The sequence below is a fragment of the Hesperophylax consimilis genome, chromosome 20 (genome assembly GCF_061612785.1).
Source record: "Hesperophylax consimilis isolate HC1 chromosome 20, BYU_Hcon_1.0, whole genome shotgun sequence".
In the NCBI taxonomy this organism is placed as follows: Eukaryota; Metazoa; Arthropoda; class Insecta; order Trichoptera; family Limnephilidae; genus Hesperophylax; species Hesperophylax consimilis.
In genome coordinates this window covers 29,554,053-29,575,836 of record NC_142855.1, presented here as the reverse complement: position 1 = coordinate 29,575,836, position 21,784 = coordinate 29,554,053, and the positions used below count along the sequence as shown (strand labels likewise).

The 21,784-nt window shown below is 34.6% G+C and overlaps 2 protein-coding genes across 2 annotated transcripts; both read right to left on the bottom strand.

The window, feature by feature from the left end:
• Positions 1 to 5,826: 5,826 nt before the first annotated feature.
• LOC149414517 (ribonuclease H2 subunit C) lies at positions 5,827 to 11,014 on the bottom strand. The gene is made up of 3 exons (XM_089643791.1): positions 10,810 to 11,014; positions 8,260 to 8,483; positions 5,827 to 6,034 (listed from the first exon to the last, which is right to left on the bottom strand). The coding sequence occupies exons 1-3, from the start codon at positions 10,955 to 10,957 to the stop codon at positions 6,005 to 6,007; spliced, it is 402 nt and encodes a 133-aa protein (XP_089499917.1). The 5' UTR covers positions 10,958 to 11,014; the 3' UTR covers positions 5,827 to 6,004.
• A 5,814-nt stretch (positions 11,015 to 16,828) lies between these two features.
• On the bottom strand, positions 16,829 to 19,004 carry LOC149414516 (uncharacterized). Its single transcript, XM_089643790.1, has 3 exons — positions 18,867 to 19,004; positions 18,397 to 18,531; positions 16,829 to 18,035 (listed from the first exon to the last, which is right to left on the bottom strand). The coding sequence occupies exons 1-3, from the start codon at positions 18,988 to 18,990 to the stop codon at positions 17,167 to 17,169; spliced, it is 1,128 nt and encodes a 375-aa protein (XP_089499916.1). The 5' UTR covers positions 18,991 to 19,004; the 3' UTR covers positions 16,829 to 17,166.
• Positions 19,005 to 21,784: the final 2,780 nt, after the last annotated feature.

Here is a 21,784-nt window from a genome sequence, read left to right as displayed (position 1 = left end):
ATTGATGTCCCGCTTTAGTTCGTTATGCGGGAACATGAGAAATCCACATGTCCGCAGTTGTATTTAGAGTTTTAGACCATCGATACCCACGACCGCATAGCTGTGTGTGTGCTAGCCGCCAGCCAGTTGGTCGCGGACTGTCGTTAGATGTGGACCCCTAGCACGTTTCTTTAGCATCTGCCGATGGTTTTCTCATGTTTTCAGCAATTAAATTACAATTATTATCTCTTTTGATATAAAATATAATAAACATAAGCGATTAGCTATGAATATTAATATTTTTCCGATATTAAAGCGCTTATTTTGAGATGTGTATTGACTACACAGCACCGGAACGCGTAGATTTTTTAAGCACAGTAATGGAAAGGTTAATAAGCTGACAATATTTCAATTTTTCCTACCATCGTCATCATATTACGAAAATATTGCTTGTGCAATGATGGAGGATTTTGCAGAGTAACAAACCCATCATTTTTTTTTTTTTATATTTTTTTTTTATATTATTTTTTTTTTTTTTTTTATATGTGTTTATTCAGTTTTTTTTTTGTACATTATTTTCTCTTACTTAGATCTTACGAAACTGATCAATCAGTTTAATGGTAAGAAATCTCTCACTTTTTCTATTTATTAGTTTATAATAATATATTTAATTTCAACTTGATATCATGATCCACAATATTAATTATTTTTATGTTTGACGGAGGTAGAACGATCTAATTTTCGTTTTTATTTTTGAATAACATGTCTCATTTTTAATATCTTCTGGTAATGAGTTAAATAATTTCGGAATTTTATGTCTTTTTGTTCTATCTCCGTATACATTTTGCGATATTTTAATAATGAACATTTGTGCTTCTCTATGCCTAGTAGGGTAGTTATGGTTTACAGGTTTTTTGTATTCTGTATTCCAGAATTCATCTAGCGTTAGTTGGTAATCTATCCTACTATGTATAGAGAGCACATTACACAAAGAAAACATTTTTTTATAATCGCCTTCACATAATTCTATTTTTTTTTTGCCTGATATAAATTTTAGGAAACGGATTTGTAATTGTTCTATTTTATTTAAGTACTTTTTATACGTTAATCCGTAACTATTTACTCCGTATCCTATAATTGATTCCGCTAATGCATTATATATACAGTATAATATATTTTTATTAACAAAGTTTTTTAGGTGATAAAATTTCCCTAATATGGATCTTAATCTATTACATACATTTTCAATGTGATTTGACCAGTTAAAATTGACATCTATTGTTAGACCAAGGTATGTATATTGGTAAACTTTTTCTATGTTTGGGCATTTACATGGCAGAGATTGGTTTTTTGTGTGAAAACAATCGTATGAATGACTTTTTATATGCAGTTCTTTATCCTGACAACTTGCATATGGAGAGTGTATAAGCATATATTTTGTTTTTTTTTTGCGTTAATAATAATTCCATTGTCGTGGGACCATTTAATTATGTTATTTAGGTCTGTTTGTAAAAATTCCTCAATTTTCTGTAGATTTCTGTCAGCACATATGATGCAAGTATCATCTGCAAACATGTAACATTTACAACGTTTTATTACGTTAGGTAAACTGTTTACTTGCATTATATAACACGTAGGTCCCGATATCGACCCTGTTGCTACTCCAGTGTCTGTTAACATTTCATCACTGAAAATTCCGTCAATTTTAACTTTAATTTTTCTATTTAACAAATAATTTTTAAACATTTTATTTAAAGGACCTCTAATACCACATTCTTCCATTGCCTTTAGTAATGTTTGATGGTCCAATGTGTCAAAGGCCTTTTTAAAGTCTATAAAAATTATACCAACGTAATATTTTTCATTTAAATGACAATTTATATGGTCAGTGAAATTAGAAAGTAGTTGTGTAGTACTTTTTTCTTTTTGAAATCCGTACTGTATGGGATTTATGATTCTTTTTTTTTCTATAAAAAAATGTATTTGGTTAAAGATAGCTCTTTCAATAATTTTATCAATACACGAGAGAATCGCAATTGGACGATAGTTTGTGAAATCTTTGTGATTTCCTGATTTATAAATAGGTCTGATGATGGATGTTTTAAGTTCGTCAGGCATGATGCTTTTTTTTCACAAAGGTTAATTAATTTAGTAAGGACTGGAATTATATTATCAGTAATTAACTTCAGGTCTTAATTCTTATTTGGTCGTTGCCTTCTGACTTTTTAACATCCATATCATTAATTATTTTTTTTATATCTTTTTCTGTTACAGGTCTAAATCTCATTGACATAATAGCAGGAGTTGTATACATGTTACGATCTAAGAATTTTGTAGTACAATTGTGTCTTATGTCTTTTATTTCATTTACGAATGTTGTAGCAAATTTATCGCATAAAAACTTTGTGTCTCCTAGATTTCCCATATGTTGAAGGATTATTTTATCTAGATTTTGTTTGGGTTTTCCTATTAGGTTGTTTATTTCGTCCCAGAGTTTCCTCGGGTTTCCGTTTAAGCTATTTATTACATTTTTGTGGAATGCGTTTTTAGTAATATTAATATGTTTGTTTGTTTTGTTTCTATATCGAGTATATTCTAAACGAAATACCGGGTTTTTTGGGCTATTCTTACATTTTCGGTAAAGATAATCTCTTTTTTTAACATGGTCTTTGTTTACAATGGTGACCGGGTATGTCATCAAAATGACAATTCAACACACCTCCAAAAAGTCATGAAAAGTGATGAAACAAAAACTAGGTTACATAGTTAACTATTTAACCTAGTTTTTGTTTCATCACTTTTAATGACTATATCTGGATCCAGTGGGATTATGGCATCCCCAATTGTCGTATGTTGTGATGATTAAGTCTTATAGATACCCTCCACACAGCATTCCCAAAAATGACGTTGTGAGGTCATGAATCATAAAATGTGATTCACAAAGTGGAAGGTACATATATACAAAATTAAAATCTTACTTCACCTCCATTGATTTCATGAACCTACGAGAGCTACTCGTTCCAAAATCATGTTTAAATGTAACAATACCAAGACAGAGCATTTCAAACACTCGCTTGTACCTAGATTACATGATGTTAGTAATAGATACGCGGACGCGGTGGATCTGTTTAACTGCACGAAATGTAGGTAAAGAAGGCTATACTTACATATTAATTTATCCTAAGTACTATATATATTTTTCTTGGGTTTGCATCTTTTTGGCACTGTGGAAAGTAATTTCCTTCAAGGCCTATGTCACCTTTGGGGATGCTGTCTTTTTGAGTAAAGGAAGGTCAGATAGTTCTGCGAAGGAATGAGGATGGGTAGCTGTCTCCAAGAGTAACAGACGTATGAATCCATCGCTTCCTCTGCTGTGCAAGACGATGGGTCGAGTCTCAACTGGTCAGATGCATCTTCTGCAATACCTGAACCTCATCCCATGAACACAAGCACCCCTGCTAAGTTATTTGGGGTGATCTGTGGCAGAGATGTTGGTTATCCAAATAATGGTTGCCAGGGCGACGGTACCCATATCCATCACCCAAATTGGATCTGTAACCCACCGACCTTAGGTCAAGTGCGTTGATGTGGTATCTGGTAGTGAGACAATGAAATATGGTGGTTGTTATGTCAGCATTTATTTGGCTGTTGGTTCGCACAAACAGTCTCCAACTCGTCTTGGAAGGAGTTTTATAAATAATAGGTTCTTTAATATTAATCAGGGATTTATTAATACTCCACGTATTAAAATGGTGACTCGATAGTCGACCTAACTAGAAGCTTGCTAATTGGAATCTGAAACAGTAAGTTTATCTGGGATCCTTCCCACTGGCCCTGGCGACTACTGGCCACTGGCTCCATCTTGCGGACTTCCCCGCAAGCTCTACGCACTGCCATCTGTGCGTGCATCTACAAAACTTCCTAACAGTAGCGCAGTTGTGAGATGACTGTAACCGATGACAATGATACCAGGTGTAAGCGGCGGTTGTCAGTGAGTCGGCACAGCGCTGGTGGAGACCGGACTCATGGATGTGTTCAGCACTGGGGATGACGTGGCGTTTTCCGGGTACTCCAGTGTGAAACAGAATAGCCGAAGGTAGGGTTGACCTGGTCGGCAGATGTGCGGGAGATGCAGGCCGGCGACGATGCCGCGGATGAGCGCAGGTCAGGCATGATATCCGGGGCCAGGGCACTAATGCAATCCCGAGGAGTCCATGATGATAATCCGTAGTCCGTGCAGAGCCGGGTGTAGGTAAAGGTCCTGTAGCGGCGCGGTGGAGTAACGGCGGGGCGCGACGTGGGGGGACCGGCCGCCTAAGTAGGCAGCGGGCGTTCACAGGTTTCTCACTGTTGTAATTGCTAATTATTATTTACTGACCGAGTAGCTCTCGATGCGCCCGTTTTATAGTGCCCAGTGCGTCGAGAATATCCAGACTTCAGTACGTAGGTGTGCGCCGAATGCTAGCATCGTATTTAGAGAGTTCTAGCTACGATGTGTTTTACATTGGTGTACGTTTCCGAATATTCTAGTAGGATCGCTACATATTAATAAGGAACTCCAGTCCATTTTTTTTCTATGTCTGCTAAAACACTTGTAACGTCACTAGGAGTCATGTTACATCACAAAAAGCTTACTCTTTGTGTCAACAGAGTCAACTCAGTACTAAATTGAGACTGACTCGTAATGTAGTTTCCTTTTGTGAGATATATGATTTAAGCAGTGTTAGAAAAAGACAATACCATGCTTTGTATTTGCATATAAAAGCTTATCATACACTTACAGATAATTGTAATATATTCGAAAATGTCATAAACTGTAAAATTTTACATGTTTGCGAAAGATTTGTCAAAGTTTGTGAATTTTTTACTAAATATTTTTATACAAAATGAAAAAAAACGAAGTGACAGTAACCTTTATAATACTTCTGTATAATTAACAATTTTTTTTAAATTTTTACAGTTTACAAGAAAAAAACAACAGAAAAAAATTTAAATTAATATTTTTAATTACATACATTAAAAATATTAATCAAGACAAAAAATTAATTAAAAATAATAATGCTAAATGTTTTATTATCTCATCAGAGAAACAATAGTGTGTGCTGCTGTTACGTCCAAAAGATAACGCTATTTAAAAAAATAATGTTTTGCAACAGAAAGTGCTGTTTTAAAAAAAAGTGTGTTTTTACCTGTCCCAGGAGACATATACAGGGTGTCCGGAAACTCGTAGTACAAGCGGGAAACTGGTGAATCTACATCACATTTTGAGTCGATTTTGTAGTATATATTTTTTTTATTTGAGCTTTCGTTATCGAGTAAATCGAGTTTGAAGTTGATTTTTTTTTTTTTTTTTTTTTTTTTAATCAAATTCTTATAAATTATTACTGAAGATCAAAGTACCCAACTAATTAAAACTATTTGAAAGTAAAACAAATGAAGAAACTCTGATTTGAAGCATTATTTTGAAATCACCCTTCATTTAACCCGGTGTAATCATAAAATATTTCTGCTCTTCAGGGTTAAAACATCTGTTACTCAACCCTAAACACCAGAAAAAACTTTAACCCTAAAATAGCCGAAAAATATTTTTTTTTGGGTTCCCCATGTGGTGTAGATTCTCCAGTTTCCCACTTGTACTACGAGTTTCCGGACACCGTGTATACAATATAGGTATATAAAAACACGTGCATATTCAAATGCATGGTTGTGTCAAAATTTCAAAGCAATCGGTGAAGAATTTTCAGAGATTTAAGATTTTGAACAAACGAACATTTACATTTTTATTTATATAGATAGAAGATATGCATTATTTTCGAATAAAACAATTTTTTTCTTTCAAATGGGATCCTATTTTCACTTGAATAAAATGTGTTAGTTTTCATTTGATTTGTACTATTTGTTAGTTTGACAGCTGTTTCGCTTTTTGAAGGCATATTGAAAGTGCAGCTGGGTCAAGCGCAGTGGAAAGGATCCCTGCCGCTGGAGACTGAACCCTCAGTAACTGGAGTAGAGACAAAGAAGGACATCAGTCATCTGTCTCTATCGGCTCATGAAGCTGAAAATAAAACAGAGAATTACATTTAAAAAAATATATTTTCATCATGTGAACCAGGGGCGATATGGGGCAGCGTACAATATGAAGTCAGACAACAAATTTAATAAAGGTACATGACTAACAATAATATTTGGATGATTTCTATAGCGCTGTTTTGTGCAAAATCACCTCAAGGGCGCTGTACAAATATATAATACATTTCTATAATGATCTATGTTATTACTAACTATATATGGAGATAATATACAGTACAATACTTATCTGGTAGGTCACTTGAGATTAACACTTAATTAACTAATTGTTTATTAGCGAAATTTAGATACAGGATTCAGGACATAATTGGAAAATTGAATATAACCATCAGGATGGTATATTTAATTTAAGGGTATGACAGATTAAAAAGGTAAGTTTTTAGTTTAGACCTGAATTTTGTTGGACTTGTTATGGATCTTAGTTCCGGAGGGAGTTTATTCCAAGCCTTCGGCTCAGATGCTACGAAAGCGCGATCACCAAACTTAGTATTTTGGCGCTTAAGTTCCATCAGTCTGCCTACAGCTGCTGATGTTGCTGATCTAAGAGTTGACTGTTTAAGAGCAGAGTGTTTTCCGGGACACATAGTTCAGAGTTGTAGGGTGGGGCCATTTCATTGATGGAATTAAACACCATCCAGCACAATTTGTACTGGATTCTTTCAGGGCACTTGAGCCAGTGAAGGCTACGAAGGTGTTTTGAAATGTGCAAATATTTAGAAACCCCGTTTATGAACCGTGCTGCTGCATTAAACACTGATTGAAGTTTGGCAATTTGATATTTTGGAAAGCTGACATAAATGCTTTTGCAGTAATCGAGACGTGAGACTACGTAAGAGTTGATAAGTAGTTTTGTTGCTTCTGTAGGAAGGATTTTTCGGACAGACTTGAGTTGTCTTAAGTGAAAAAAACTGGTGCTTACAGTCCTATTTATTTGACTTTTAAATGCAAAGTCCAAATCTAAATTGACACCGAGAAGTTTGACTGTTTTTTTTGGGATGATATCGCTGCCGGAAATAGAAATAGGTGAATCGTCTATGAAATGTTGACATTTGTTTGTAGCAGCCCAGAGAAATTCAGTCTTAGATGGATTCAGTTTCAGCTTGTTTGAAGACATCCAACGAGTTATTGCTTCTAGACATTCAGTTATACAGATCTTGAGACTATTGACTTCATTTGGAGTGCAGTAAAAATAAACTTGCTGATCGTCAGCGTAGCAGTGAGACAAGAGACCAAATGACTCAATTATTTTGGCAACATCATTTGTAAAAAAGATGAAGAGAAGTGGACCCAAAAGGGATCCCTGGGGTACCCCTGATGAAAGTGTTGAGAAGTTAGACAATTTATTTCCAACCCTTACGGCTTGTAAGCGATTGGATAGATATGATACCAGTGCAATCCTTTGGATAATAAATGTACTACGCACTCTGTATGTATTTTAAGCAAATAATAAAACAATGGTACTTTGACTTGCAAATGTAAACTGTGTTTTAATATTAATCAGATAAAATTTACTTGGCATGACGGGATTTGAACCCGTCACCACTGGCTTGCTAGTCGAAAGCCTTACCGGTCGAACAAGAAGGTATGTACTTACAAATCTTATGATTTCAGAGGATTTAAAACAGTTTACAACAATATATCTAGGAGAACTGAAGTATTAATTTAATGGATGAATGAATATGGTTGGTAAATCATTATTTGAATGATTATTATGCACTTTTGTGCGCGTAGCATGCTCGTGAGTACCCGCCATGTTATTTTGCTAGTGTTTGTACACAACGCTACGTGCTGGTAGTGTGTGCTACGCGAGTTTGATAGAAATGACGTCCAAACATGATTTGAATGTTAAATTGTTTAGGAGGGGAAAAAATATCTATGTTGATATAAATATAAATGTTAAAAAGGATTTAGCGGAGAAGGCGTGGATTTAGGTTGGAAAGAAAAGTCAATTTGACATCATTCTAATTTAGTCACTTGAAATTGTTAATTAACATTAACTCAACGGCTGCACGTGAAAAAAAGATTATGTTTAGTATAATTGGGTTAGCGCAGTGTCTAGAAACCAGCATTAAAGAGTAGCATACCGGTAGGCTACTTGTGGTTGCGTCAGTCACGTAGCTTGTAAGTGTCTCCAAGTGAAAATAAATAACTCAAAGTGCGCTGTACAAATGTTATTAGTTACAAGTGACATACGGCCTGGGCAATGCGCAACCACTGCGTGGCTGCGTGTAGAGGAGTCTCGGGGCCGGGCCGCTGGTCCCAGCCCCACCAGGTCAGCGGGCACGTGTCGGCGCCCACGTGCAGGCGACGGGTGGCCTCGGGGTCCAGGGGCTGCCGCCCTTCGCTGACCAGGCTGAGCACAGCGCCCTCAAACTCCCGTCCTATCAGGGGGCGCCCCCTGAATGATGCCGTTAAAGCTGGAACAAGTGTAATATATTAATAATAATGATGGGATTATTTGTATAGCGCCGTTTTCGTGAGAAAATCACCTCTAGGGCGCTTAACAACTTAATTTATGCATCCAATTTATTCCTATCGCTTAGACTTATAACTAAATACTTTTGGCTTATAATTAAGATTAATGTGGAGTGATTTATAACTAAGACTTTTAACTAATGACTTAAACTATACATATTTTTATGACCGAGTAGGTATTTACACAATACCGCTATAATAAGACTTACAACTGCGGCTTAAACTAGAGATTTACGACTATCATACATATTTACATTTACAAAAATAGATTGTTATGATTTCTGCCCGTAGTGTCAGTGGTAAGGTAAAAAATATTACAAAAATAGTTTACGCATAATAAACTGTAATTATATTATTAAAGTGTCAAATAGAGAAATTCCCTGAACTGAGCAATGAAATACTACTGAGGAATAAAAAATAAAAAAAGGTCATCATTCTGGATACGACAAGTTGAAAAGGTGAGTCTTTAGTTTTGCTCTGAATACGGATGAGCTGTTGATCTTTCTCAAATGTGAAGGGAGTTTGTTCCAAGCTGTTGGGCCTGCTACTGCAAAAGCTCAGTCTCCAAAATTGGTATTGAGATTGCGCATAGATATGGCTATGGCTGTTGAAGATGCTGATCGAAGTGTTGCCTCCCTAACATTGTTTGGAATGCACAGTTCCGACAAGTATGGTGGCGCCTGAAAACCATCCAGCAGAGTTTGAATTGGATTCTCTCAGGGCACTTGTGTTCCACAGATGTTGTGAGATGTGGGAATATTTGGAAACACCGGTTATCAGCCTTACTGCGGAATTTAAAACTGACTGGATATGAAGTACAGTTGTATTACACGGTTTCGTAATCTATATTCTACGTAGTAGATACTCGCAGAATCACCCTATATTTATTAAATTATATATTCGTATACATAACTAACAATCTTTTATATTAATTTAGTGATAAATTGAAGACTCCACTGACTCGGCAAAATTATTAAACAATAAAAAGTTAGGGCTTGTTTTGAAAATGTAATACTTTGTTACACTATTTAGTTATACACTTTTACAAATGTGTTATAATTTAGTCAACTCAATCAATTTTAGCGTCACTACGCCAGATGATTATTTTAAAAACGATCGTTCAGATCCTGCGCACAAAAATCCTACAATTTGCCTTACCTTAGCGAATTTTACTTTACCGCGCATGGTCTAGTTTTTTTTATTTATTTTTTTATTTATTTAAAGAAAGCAAGACAAAAAAAAAATACATATTACAGTAAATAATAAAATAAAAATACAGAAAAAAATAGAAAAGTTCCAATAAACTACTTTTCAGTAGTTTATCGATGGCAACTTTTCACACAAAAAATATTAAAAAAAGATAAAAACTTATTTTACTTAATGACAACAGTGATAACAATAAAAATAACAATTTGTTTTAAAAATATAAAAACATATACACAACAGTGATAGTATCTACCTATAGTTTGTATTAGACTCTAATACAAACTATTTCTTTCAGCGAGCCAATTTTTCAACATAATATTTGTTTTTACATTTGTACATTTTTTTATTTCAGCAGGTAACATATTTAAGCACCTAGGTATCATGTAGTCCAGTGTTCTTTGTCCATATTTGTGTAAATGCTTAGGTACAATTAGTCCTTCATTTAACGTAAAACGAGTATTGTAAGTGTGGTCCAGTCTATTTGTCACGTGTGCTCTACGGTGGTCATTAAAGTAGGACTGATGTCATAGATTATTCAAAGCATTGTCGAACCCGCCCGATGAAAAAATATGGTCACGTGGCTTCCCTCCACCTCGTCGAAATGATACCCAGGAGTCATGTAAGTGAAAGTAATTAATTTGAATGTCAGTGAATACTTCCCTAATCGCTGCACTTTCAAAAGGCACAGATTATGTAAATTACACTTATTTTCAACATAATCAATACAAGAAACAACGATTTACGTGGGGATTCATTGTAATTCCATTTTTATTCAATCAAAATTCAAAATTTACCCCATAAAAGATATCTTTGCCGTCATTTTAGACTTTTTTGAATGGAGACACCTGCGAAAGTTTCGTTTCAATCTAAATACGAATAATTTACTTAATTAACCCAAAACTAACAACCAAATAACCTAATCTGTGCATGTAAATTGTTGTTTCTTGTAGTAGTTGTTAAAAAAAGTGTAACTTCAATTATCTGTGCTCCGGTACTGGAGTGCCCCCAGATTACAAGTGATTGAGGGCATTAAATATAATATTAAAAATGGCAAAAACTCACTTCCATCTTCACGTTTCTTTACATACGGAACAAAATATTCTTTAACTTTGGCCTCTCCGTCTCCTTCTATCTTACACGGCAAATAATGGACTTGTTCACATTTCTGTTCTTCCCCCACCTTTAAATTGTTTTCTATCGTGATTGACATGACAAAATAATGTTTACAAAGCGCCTCTTCACAACATAAAAAGCTAAATAAAATACTTATTTTAAACTTTGGTGAGTGACTATAATTTTTGACGTTTATTTTACGTTGGAGCGGGAAAGTTGTTGCTGGTGTGGCAATATGTAAGAAAAGTTAAAGGTAGTAACCATAAAAAAAATTATGCGGGGCATTTATGAACGTCATTTTTAAGTGAGTATTATATATTTCATGAACTTTATTTTTTACAATAATTTTTTAAAATATTATTTCACTAACTAGCTAACCGTCACGCCGTTTCCCCGCAGGGGCAATAAAAGAGGACGGACCGCCAAACAACTCGGTCACACCACACACTCCTTGCCTCATTCACATTCATACATCGTCTCATACAGACTCTTGACATGGCCCGACTCGAGTGTCTGATTCATTTCATCGTGCCATGTCTTCCTCGGGCGTCCCCGACTTCTGCTACCATTCACACTCGCATGATATATTCTCCTTACACTCATTTCTTCGCTCATTCACTCCATATGCCCAAACCATCTAAGCGTCCCTTTCTCAATCTTACTCATTACGCTTACATCAGCCTTCCACTCTTTGCGGATCTCTACAATTCAGATTAAATGACGGATGAAGTTTAGATAAACAAGCTAACTTATTAACCATCACGCCGTTTAGGCAGAAAGGACGAACGGCCAAACAACTCGGTCTTGGTACATCGTCTAGTTCTAATATCTAATCTTCTATTATTCTGACTCTTGAATTGGTCCGACCCAAGTATTTGGTTTAATTGATCGTGCCATGTCTTCCTCTGGCGTCCCAGACTTCTTCTGCAATTCATATTTGCGTCATATATTCTCTTTTCACTAATTTCTTCGTGTTACATGCGCAAACCATCTGAGCGCCCCTTTCTTTAAAGTTTACATCTTGGCTATAATTCATTTTTCAATCATTATCAAATATTTTAAAATTTCCGTGGCCTGGTGGCCAAGATCCTTGGCCACGAATTCGAAGGTCATGGGTTTGAGACCCGGAATGTGCAAATAAAATTGACATCAAGCATTTGTGTTATTTTACAGAAATTGTAACTCAAGTTTTTGAACCCAGGTTCATCGCGGGAAGCAGAACAAATCCAGCCAGCAGAATCGAATGCTGCATAAGCTAAACGAGAAGGGACGTTATATTGTGTCACAAATCACCTGCGAGAAGAACTCGCGAGTGATGCGGAATCCACCTACTCCCCTCTTCCATGCACCCTGTCAATACAGTAGCGATGAGTCGTTCACGAGTGCCGTTTCGTACGACTCCCGGCAAACTGTACCACGGCAAAATGACCGGTTACTTTTTTTATCAGGAGATATTTTAGAAAAATAGTCATATTAAAATTGTCCAAGTATTAATGGTTATTATATACACAGAAACGAAAACTGCATCTGACAGTCCGTCATCTGGACATATGAATCTACTAGCTACCTAGCATCATATTTTCTCTTGGTTAAGAGTGGTACGATCATTCATACGCTGGGAGCTGTATCGGGAATCCGCTTCCAGCGAGCACAGTTTTCCCATTGATTATACGCTCTGAGCTCCCGATCAATTGAGCCGTCATTTAATTGAGTCAAATCTTTGAGCCGTACTAAAATATTAACACTATATGGTCGGGCATTTTACCGCCAAATTGGGGGCGAAGCGCGGGTGTTTTTAAAAATTTTAGCGCCAAAATTAAACTATCCGCAAAATATTCATATCCTATAATCTATTTAATATTTTTCGATTTATTTATTTACTTAGCAATGTATGTGTAATTCCTTTTTTTTATCAAAAAAAACTTTCTACTTTCTTGGGAATCATAGAAAAAACCGTATTCCACACTCGAAATAACATATCGAAATGTATTCATACAAAATTACAAGATTATTTTGAAATTTTCAATACAATAAAAAAAAATTATAACCTAATAGTGCTTCAATGTGTGATAGCGTTCGAAACACTTTCCTTTATACAGGGGCACATTGCATAACTTGCACATGTACCGCGTTTCACTGCATGGTTTGTGAGCGGAACATACGCGACAGCGATTTTATTTTTTTTGTTGTGTTTCAAACTCATTATATTGACAGGTAGATAGATCGGGTACCACCGACAATAGAAAACACACGACCCCGCACCCATTTAGAACCCCTTGTTTACAAGTTTCCCGCTTCTTACCGCTTTGCGCAACAAATCGAGTAAACTCGTCTCCCGCGTCTTACTGTAAAAAGGCGTATGACGAGTTTTCTCGTTTCCCGCAAAGAATGTGTTAAGCTGATACAGTGGGTCCGGCTCTTAATAAAATGAGTCATGACCCATCGATACAGTGCAGGTTTAGGGTTTCGGAGACCTCTCCTCTTATTTATTTTAAAAATAGTTATATACTATTTATATTTGTTATATATAGATCTCACTAAGTATGAGTCGATACTTATTCTGAGAAATAACAATAATAATTAGTTAATATCGGGGATCGACCTGCACAAACGTGTTAATTAATCCACACAGGCAGCGCTGTTCTGGTTCCCATTTTCTATTTTGTTATTCTTGTTGGAAAGTAAAGACCAAAAAATATTATTTTATAATTGATTTCCAAAAAAAATATTATTACGTAATTTAGAAACACTTTTTTTTTTAATTTTTGGAATAACATATTATAAAAATAAAATATATTTGTAATCAAGAGCGCTTTTAAAAAAATAATGTTTTATTCAATAAATTTAGAATTAACAATTTTATTTTGCAACTTTATAATTATATCATTGATTTCGAAAAACATTTATTATTACTTAATTTAGAAATACATTTTTTTAATGTTTAGAATAACATCTCTAAATAGTATAAAATTATGTCGCTCTCCGCGTCTGTCTGTCTGTTTGCGTGCTTAGTTCTTCGATTTTGATAGGGCATTATCATTTAGAATTTTTTTCGGGAAGGTTTAAATATGTAATAAATGCATATATCATTTATAGAAAGTACCGAAAAAACAATGTTTTGTAATTAAGTCATAAAAAAATATTTTCGGGTGCTTAAAAATCGTGTTTTCTATATGATATCACAATTCTTGAGATAAACCATTTCCATGTATCGAGTGCAATCATAAATCAAACTGAAAATTATTAAAAAAATAATAATTCTTTAGAACCGTGTAATCATTCAATAAGATAGCTGGCAAAAATTTGTTGCAAGATAATATTGTAATTCTGAAATTGAAATATGAGATTGACTTTAAATCCTTCCGACCAACCCAACATTTAAAATACTCATTAGAATTCCACAAACTATCACCATTAGAAGATATATCCCAAGAATTTTTTTTTATCAAAATTATTCACAACGCTGTTGACAGTGTTTATTTCCACTGTCTAATTCGAAACAAACGGCCAAAAAAACTATTCCACATCCCACACCCTAAAACTAACTACACACACCATTCATTTTTCAGAAGGACATGCACAATATACAATAATGTATTTTCAGACGCCGATATTTTCCATTTGTCCTTGGTTCAGTTTACTAAATGCACATTGGACAAAATTAAATCAAATTGTTAATTACGTACTCTCTCTGTGCGTAAGATATCTCAGTTATTTTCATCAAGGTGTTTAAGATATCTCAGTTATTATCATTAAGTTGTGTAAGATATCTCAGTTATTTTCATCAAGGTGTTAAAGATATCTCAGTTATTATCATTAAGTTGTGTAAGATATCTCAGTTATTTTCATCAAGGTGTTTAAGATATCTCAGTTATTATCATTAAGTTGTGTAAGATATCTCAGTTACTTCCATTAAGGTGTTTTTATGTTTTTTTCTGTATGTAACATGAATTTTATGTGGAAACTTAACTTAATGCAAACATGTAATTATTTATATAAAACTGTTTGTTTCCCCAATAAACAAATAAAAAAATAGGGTATAATACTTGTAATTAGGTCCCAACGGTCAATTGGTTAAATACATTGTCCCGGTAAGACAGAGCTCTTGGGTTCGATTCCCAGTTGAGACCGCTATCTTTGCATTTTGTGTGTCTTGTTCTGTTTCATGTTTCGTTTAAATCTATTATGCCGGGATCACACGAGGACAATACAATAGTGTCCTGTCCCTGCTCCGTGAACAGCCTCGACCTCGCAGGTCAGGATAATAGAACAATACAACAATTCTACGGTAGTTCAAACGCGGAACGCTGTCAACATGAATACAAGACGATGCGCGTTACGAGCAAGTTCGCGAAGAATATTAAGTTTATATCTGTTTTTATCCAAAATGTATAGACATTTTAAAGCTGAAATACGGGATTCGAAAGCCGAGAGCAGAGATACTGATTAAATATATATGCGCGGTGCGACTCGCTATTGTCCTGTTTTTTCAAAACGCGTATACCAGGCGCGGTGATAAGGATATAACTATCATGTGGAGATAGCTTGCACACCTATCTCTGGGACAGTGTCTCGGTTTACTATCCTGTCTTTCAAACAACTATTCAGATTAGGACAGTGGGTCCGTAGCTGGGACAAAACAGTATTGCATTGTCCTCGTGCGATTCCGGCCTTAGTATTATATTCTTCTTCAATGAAAAATTATATTATTTAAACTCATTCTCAGGCTTTCGGTTGTCAATGTCAAAATATCAAAAGAAATAAGGTAAGGGTAGGTATATATCATTAGATAAACCTTTCACCAGAAATGAGTTTTTTTTTTTAAATTTCTGAACATTTTGTAAAATGTTCTCATGTAACGGCATTGGCGGTGTGATAATATTTTAAATCCACTTAAAATAATTCAAACATTGATAATATTTATGGCTATCTCAAAAAAACATCAACCTTTTTACTGAAAAACCTTTTGCAATATTAAATGTACCTGCAATAGAAAAACTGTACAAAAATCATCAATTTGACTAATCTTTAGGTATCAGAAAAATATTAAGTTCGCCAAATTAAACACTATTTAAAGTAACTAAATTGAAATATATAAATGATCCAAAATATTCATGAATTTGAGCTTAAATTGAAACATTAGTTCCATAGAATTGTGAATTGTAGTGTGAATTGTCATCCTTCGGTCCAAAAGTGACAAAATGATTGTTGGATCTAGGCAGGACTGATTCCGAAATGATACTAAAAAATGTAATTTGAAATCACGAACGCCTCTATGTATCTTTTTTATGTATCTTCGTTTTAACATACTTATTTTAGCTAGTCTTAAATCCTGTATTCGTCTAGGATAACTTGAAACTTGTAAATTTGACTGCCTGAAACGGGAATCCTTCCTAGTTGGACAGTCAAAATCATAAAATGTAATCAATATTATATTAAAAAAAATAAATAAATACAGTGGCCTGGAGGAAAATGATTTCCCTAAGGGCATATGTCTTCTTAAGGGCATACTGTGTGTAGTGTCTTTAAGGAAAGGAAAGAGTGGAAGATCTGGGAAGGAAAAAGGTATGAGGGTAGGTTAGGAATCTAGGGTCAGTGTGTCCAGGAGTGCCGTTCGAATAAATCCATTTTTCCAACTGCGGTGCCAAGCGACCGGTTGAGAGAGTTGAGATGTTCACCGACTAGGCATAATTATTTCTCACCATTAGTCTTCTGATCAATGAGAAATACACATGGTAGTTCGTCCGGTTATTTTCTCTAGTGAAATAAATCCAGAGTTATTACATAGTGTTACATAGTATTACATAGTGGAATCCGAAAGTTTATCAATGCAAACAATTCTTGGCTATGAAATGCATCATTTAGAATTTTAAATCATTTAAAAGAACGCTGTTTTCCAACAAAAATACTGAAATATCCATTTAAAACTTAAGAATTTATTTTTTGTCATCGTTAGTATTTCAATAGTTCTAAATGCACATTTAATGTGTTATAGCGATAGCTTTAGCGGAAGTATTTAAAATGGATAGTAAAAATAAAAAAAGTTGTATAGATATAGGACCGTATTACATATCGGAAAATATTCCCTTTAAGATGAAGTTACTTTGGGATTGTTCGAATTTCAGTGCGAGTCAATAGTAAGAGAAAGAATCGATGTTACAAAAGAAAATCATTTAAATTAATTAATTTGAGAATACTCGTTTTCATGAGATACCATTTTAAAATTACCTACCAAACTTACCTTGATTTCATACATCTCATAAAGTTTTATCTCCGTAAACATGAATAGTTACAGTAAACGCATGATTATTGTTTCTCTTTAGTATGAGTACGCTCGTGTGCGATTAAGTGCGTTTTCTGTGAACATACATAGCTGCAATAAGAGCATGAGAAGGGTTTTTCTATAGTATGAGTAATCTTGTGTCTGGTTAAGCTTCCTTTTTGTGAACATGAATAGTGACAGTAAGAGCATGTAAATGGTTTTTCTTTAGTATGAGTACGCTCGTGTGCAGTTAAATTTGACTTCCGCGAACATAAATAGCTGCAGTAAGAACATGAGTATGGTTTTTCTTTAGTATGAGTTCGAATGTGTTTAATTAAGGTTGATTTGTCGGAATATGAAGAGATACAGTAAGAGCACGAAAAGGGTTTTTCTTTAGTATGAGTACGCTCGTGTATAGTTAAGTGTGACTTCCGTGAACACGAATAGTTACAGTAAGTGCATGAGAATGGTTTTTCTTTAGTATGAGTAAGGTAGTGTCTAGTTAAGCTTGATTTCCAGGAACATAAATAGCTACAGTAAGCGCATGAGAATGGTTTTTCTTTAGTGTGAGTGCGAATGTGTTGAAATAAGTGTGATTTATCGGAAAATGAATAGCTACAGTAAGAGCATGAGAAAGGTTTTCCTTTTGTATGAGTGCGCAAGTGTCTAGTTATGTTTGACTTCAGTGCACATGAATAGTTACAGGAAGAGCATGAGTACAGTTTTTGTTTAGTATGAGTGCGTACGTGTGCAATTAAATGTGACTTTCGTGAGCACGAATAAACGCAATGAGAACACGAGAAAGGTTTTTCCTTAGTATTAATCCGCAAATGGGCCATTAGGCTAGGTTTCGAAGCAAGTTTTCGGTCAATCTTGGAACAAGGGAAGGATTTTGAAGTGTCTAATGCTGCACCTAGAAGAAAATACAAGATTACATCTCTCATTGATACAATGTACATTGAAAAAAGTTCGTACACAATGCGAAAAAATATGCTTATTTAAAAATTATTGTATTGTATACGTAATGGGACGCCGCGCGTGGAGGTAAGGCAGTAAAGTGGCACATTTATGTATGCACAATTATTCAATCGATTAAGTTTTTTTTTATAAATTTGGGAAACATTTTGAGTATTGGTTTGAACGATTAACCAGGACAGAATACCAAAAAAGTCTGCCTTTTTGTGTGGATTTTCAAATGTTCAGTTTTGAAACTGTCGTGATTATAATGATATATCGACTTCATTAAAAAACTATATCGATAAAATTCAATTTACCCGCCGTTTGGTGAATTCTTTCAGCGTGCTCCAAGCAATCCTTATTACTGTCCGGAAGCTGGATATAAATTTCTGGACATGAAATTTTAGTATCTTCTTCTTCAATCGCTGGTTCAGATTTGATGGTGACTCCCTCTGCATAAGAATGTTCAGTTTTACAATTTTTTTTCAAAATTTTTATAAAATAATGGAATCACAGAACGAGTTATGTGATTTGACTTTTCATCACCTCAATCGAATGAGTAATCGTAACTCGATTTCCACAAAGAGCCCTTACATATACGTATACTTAATATAAACAAAGAGTGTTGCTGTTGCTTACGCTAAGTTTGGCGAAGCTGATTAGGAGCGTGCATAATGCAATCGTGAACAGTCGAAAGCCAATTAAAAACCTGCACTTTTATTTTCGATTATATTGCGCCTGAATGACAGTAATATACTACATAAACAATAACGAAGAAAATAAATACCTGAAATGCTTTCCGAATATTCTTTCTTGATTGATGCGTGTTCTAAATCGATTTCCGCGAAGGACACGTCAACACTCTCTTCCGCACTTGTCTCTAATTCTATCTTGATGGAGGTGGAATCCATGCTTCTACATAGACTTGGTAGTCCTGTTTATCTGGAACCAATACAATATTAAATCATGTGACTGAGATAGGTATATAAAATTAACTTACTGAATTAAATGATACATGGTTCATCTGGGCCGGTATATAACAATGCGTTTATTCAATAAATTATTTTCGTTTTTTCTTGCGTCTGCATAAGAATTGTTTATAGTAATTAAAACAGGTTTTAATATCAAGCCGACATCATGGAAAATATAATGTAGGATAATACCTAATACGCTACCTAGCGAATTAAGTTCATCAATTTTAAAAAATTGCTCACGAAGTTGACGATAGAGTGTATGAGTTGTTAAAAGGGTAAATGTGTACTTAACTGCCGCACTTATGCACATTTTATGAAAATTACGTTGCGTTTCATTTACATCGGGATAAATGATCGAGAATCCATTACAAATCCACTTTAATTCGATCTCTTTGACGCCATTGTAGACTTTTTTTGAAATGGAGTGACAATTACGAGTGTTTCGTTTCAACCTTAATACGCATAAATTACTTAATCAACCGAAACAAAGAACGAAATAACCTATTTTGTACATGTAAACAGTTGTTTCATGTAGTTATTTATATAAATAAAGTGTAACTTTCATTATCTATGCTTAAAAGTGCGGCCGTCAGGGAAAGAATTACCGCTTAAAGTTTTCGGAAAATCAGACTTCACATGATTACAGCAAGTTTTTTTCTTTTTCTTTTCTTTCAGCTCTGTTAGTGAAATACTTCTACAGCTTGGAACCGATTGGCAGAATGTTAAACAATTTTTTTCTCACAGCAATCTAGATAATAACAGGTAACGTATCTTAAAGTGTTAATAGAGTGAAAATAAATGCAAAAGCTTACAACAAATGGCACCTGTTTAGTCAATGATGTTACAATATACGGCTTAAGAAATAACACTCATAATCGTTCGGCACAACACGATTAACTGCGAAACAGTAAAATATAAAACAATAAATAACTTTGATAGTCAAAAACAGTTATATATAAGGAGATTGGGGAATTTCTTGATAGAAAATTAATTGGTTTAGATTGACGAAATGAGTGGAGCCAATAAATTAGCATAACCTACAAAAAGTGACAGCATGCAGCTGGAAGATATTTAACCATAGAAAATACAAATTATAGAAATTAATTCTGGTTTTAATCTCAGTGCTGCCAAGTTTTACTTTAGTTGCGATCGCATAGTCAATGTTAACATAACAATTTATAGTACCTACTCAGTCGACGATTCTGCTCAACAAAGGAAAATATTGAATGCAAAACATTACTCAACAGCATTGCCTTTTTTAAAAATGTGACGTTTCAATCATAAATACGCACACATTATTCAAATAACTCAAACAAAAAACCCAATAACCTCTTTTTTGCCGTGTTCCCTGATGTGAATAGTTATTTCTCGTCATAAGTTTCCATAATTTTGTACATTGTATGAAAGTGTGGCTGTTAGATTTATATTTACCGAATATTGTATCATATTTTTATATACAACAGTAAATAATGTTGTTTGGAGTAAAACAGGTGCCATTAATTAGTGAATGACGTGCGACAACTTGTTTGAATCTAATAATGCAATTTGTTTAACATTTCTCGTTTCTGACGTCTTTTTTTTGCAAATTACTGTACGTGACAGTAATACAGACTTAAAAAGTGGACGTTAATAATAAAAATTGTATATCGCCATTTTTTTGCAAAATCACCCCAAGGGCGCAGTTACTGTGACGTTCCTTTTGAAATGATTACTTTTACAGATACCAAATACTTCGTTATTATTTGTGCCGCTAGGCTCGCTGGAGTTAACCTAAAAATCTCTGAACAGAGCATTATTGCGATTTTTGGCAGCCATCTTGTGTGACTAACGTTTGAATTGATTTGTATGCAAAGTGGTGCATCATCTGATGGAATTATTATTCTAATGCTGTACAGTTTAGGATTGTTGTAAACGGAAGTAGCGACATCTGTTATTTAAAAAGAGAACCGTTGTAGTTTTCAAACCCCGGCAGCGGGTTTTTATCCGCTGATTAACTATTATTATTTTGTTTTTGTATTGTTAACCCTTGGGACCTTCTAAGACCCAAACAGTCACAAATGCCGTGCGCGCATTATACTCTCCTAAGACCATATTTGTCCCAGAACGACCACACATTATGAAAATGCATATATCTCTCTTCCTCTCATCTAAAAATTAATTATTTCTTTTATGTCAGAAAGAGAACGAAATAGTGCTTGTTATTGTCTTTGAAAAAATGGAAGCTTGTAGAAGGTTCGATCCGTGCAAATCAACAACGTCTCAAGGGTTAATGCAGTTCTAACGGCTTACGAATTTGATGAAATAAGGAATGAAATACGTCATTAAAAATTTTACGTCGGTTTTGGCATTTTCCATACATCTTCCCCCTCACCCAGCAGCTTTAAATTGTTCTCGAATTGCTCCGTCCAGGGCTTTATAGGCCCATGGAGTTAACTCACTGTTGGTATTCTCTATGTTTGAAATGATAAAAGTACGAACACGCTGGGCTGATGTACGCAACGTAAGCAACGCATTACGACATCTGGACCACTTACAATCCATACATTTTCTATGAAAATAGATGCATTATGAACACATTTATCACACGCAATGCAAAACTATGCGCTCATTACTAAAACATGGAAAATCTTGAATACAATAACCAACAAGAGCACAAAATGAGAATCATCACTGACGCCGAAAAAATCCAAAACTTTGTGGTATTGTTTTAAATGATTGTAAAATAGTTAAG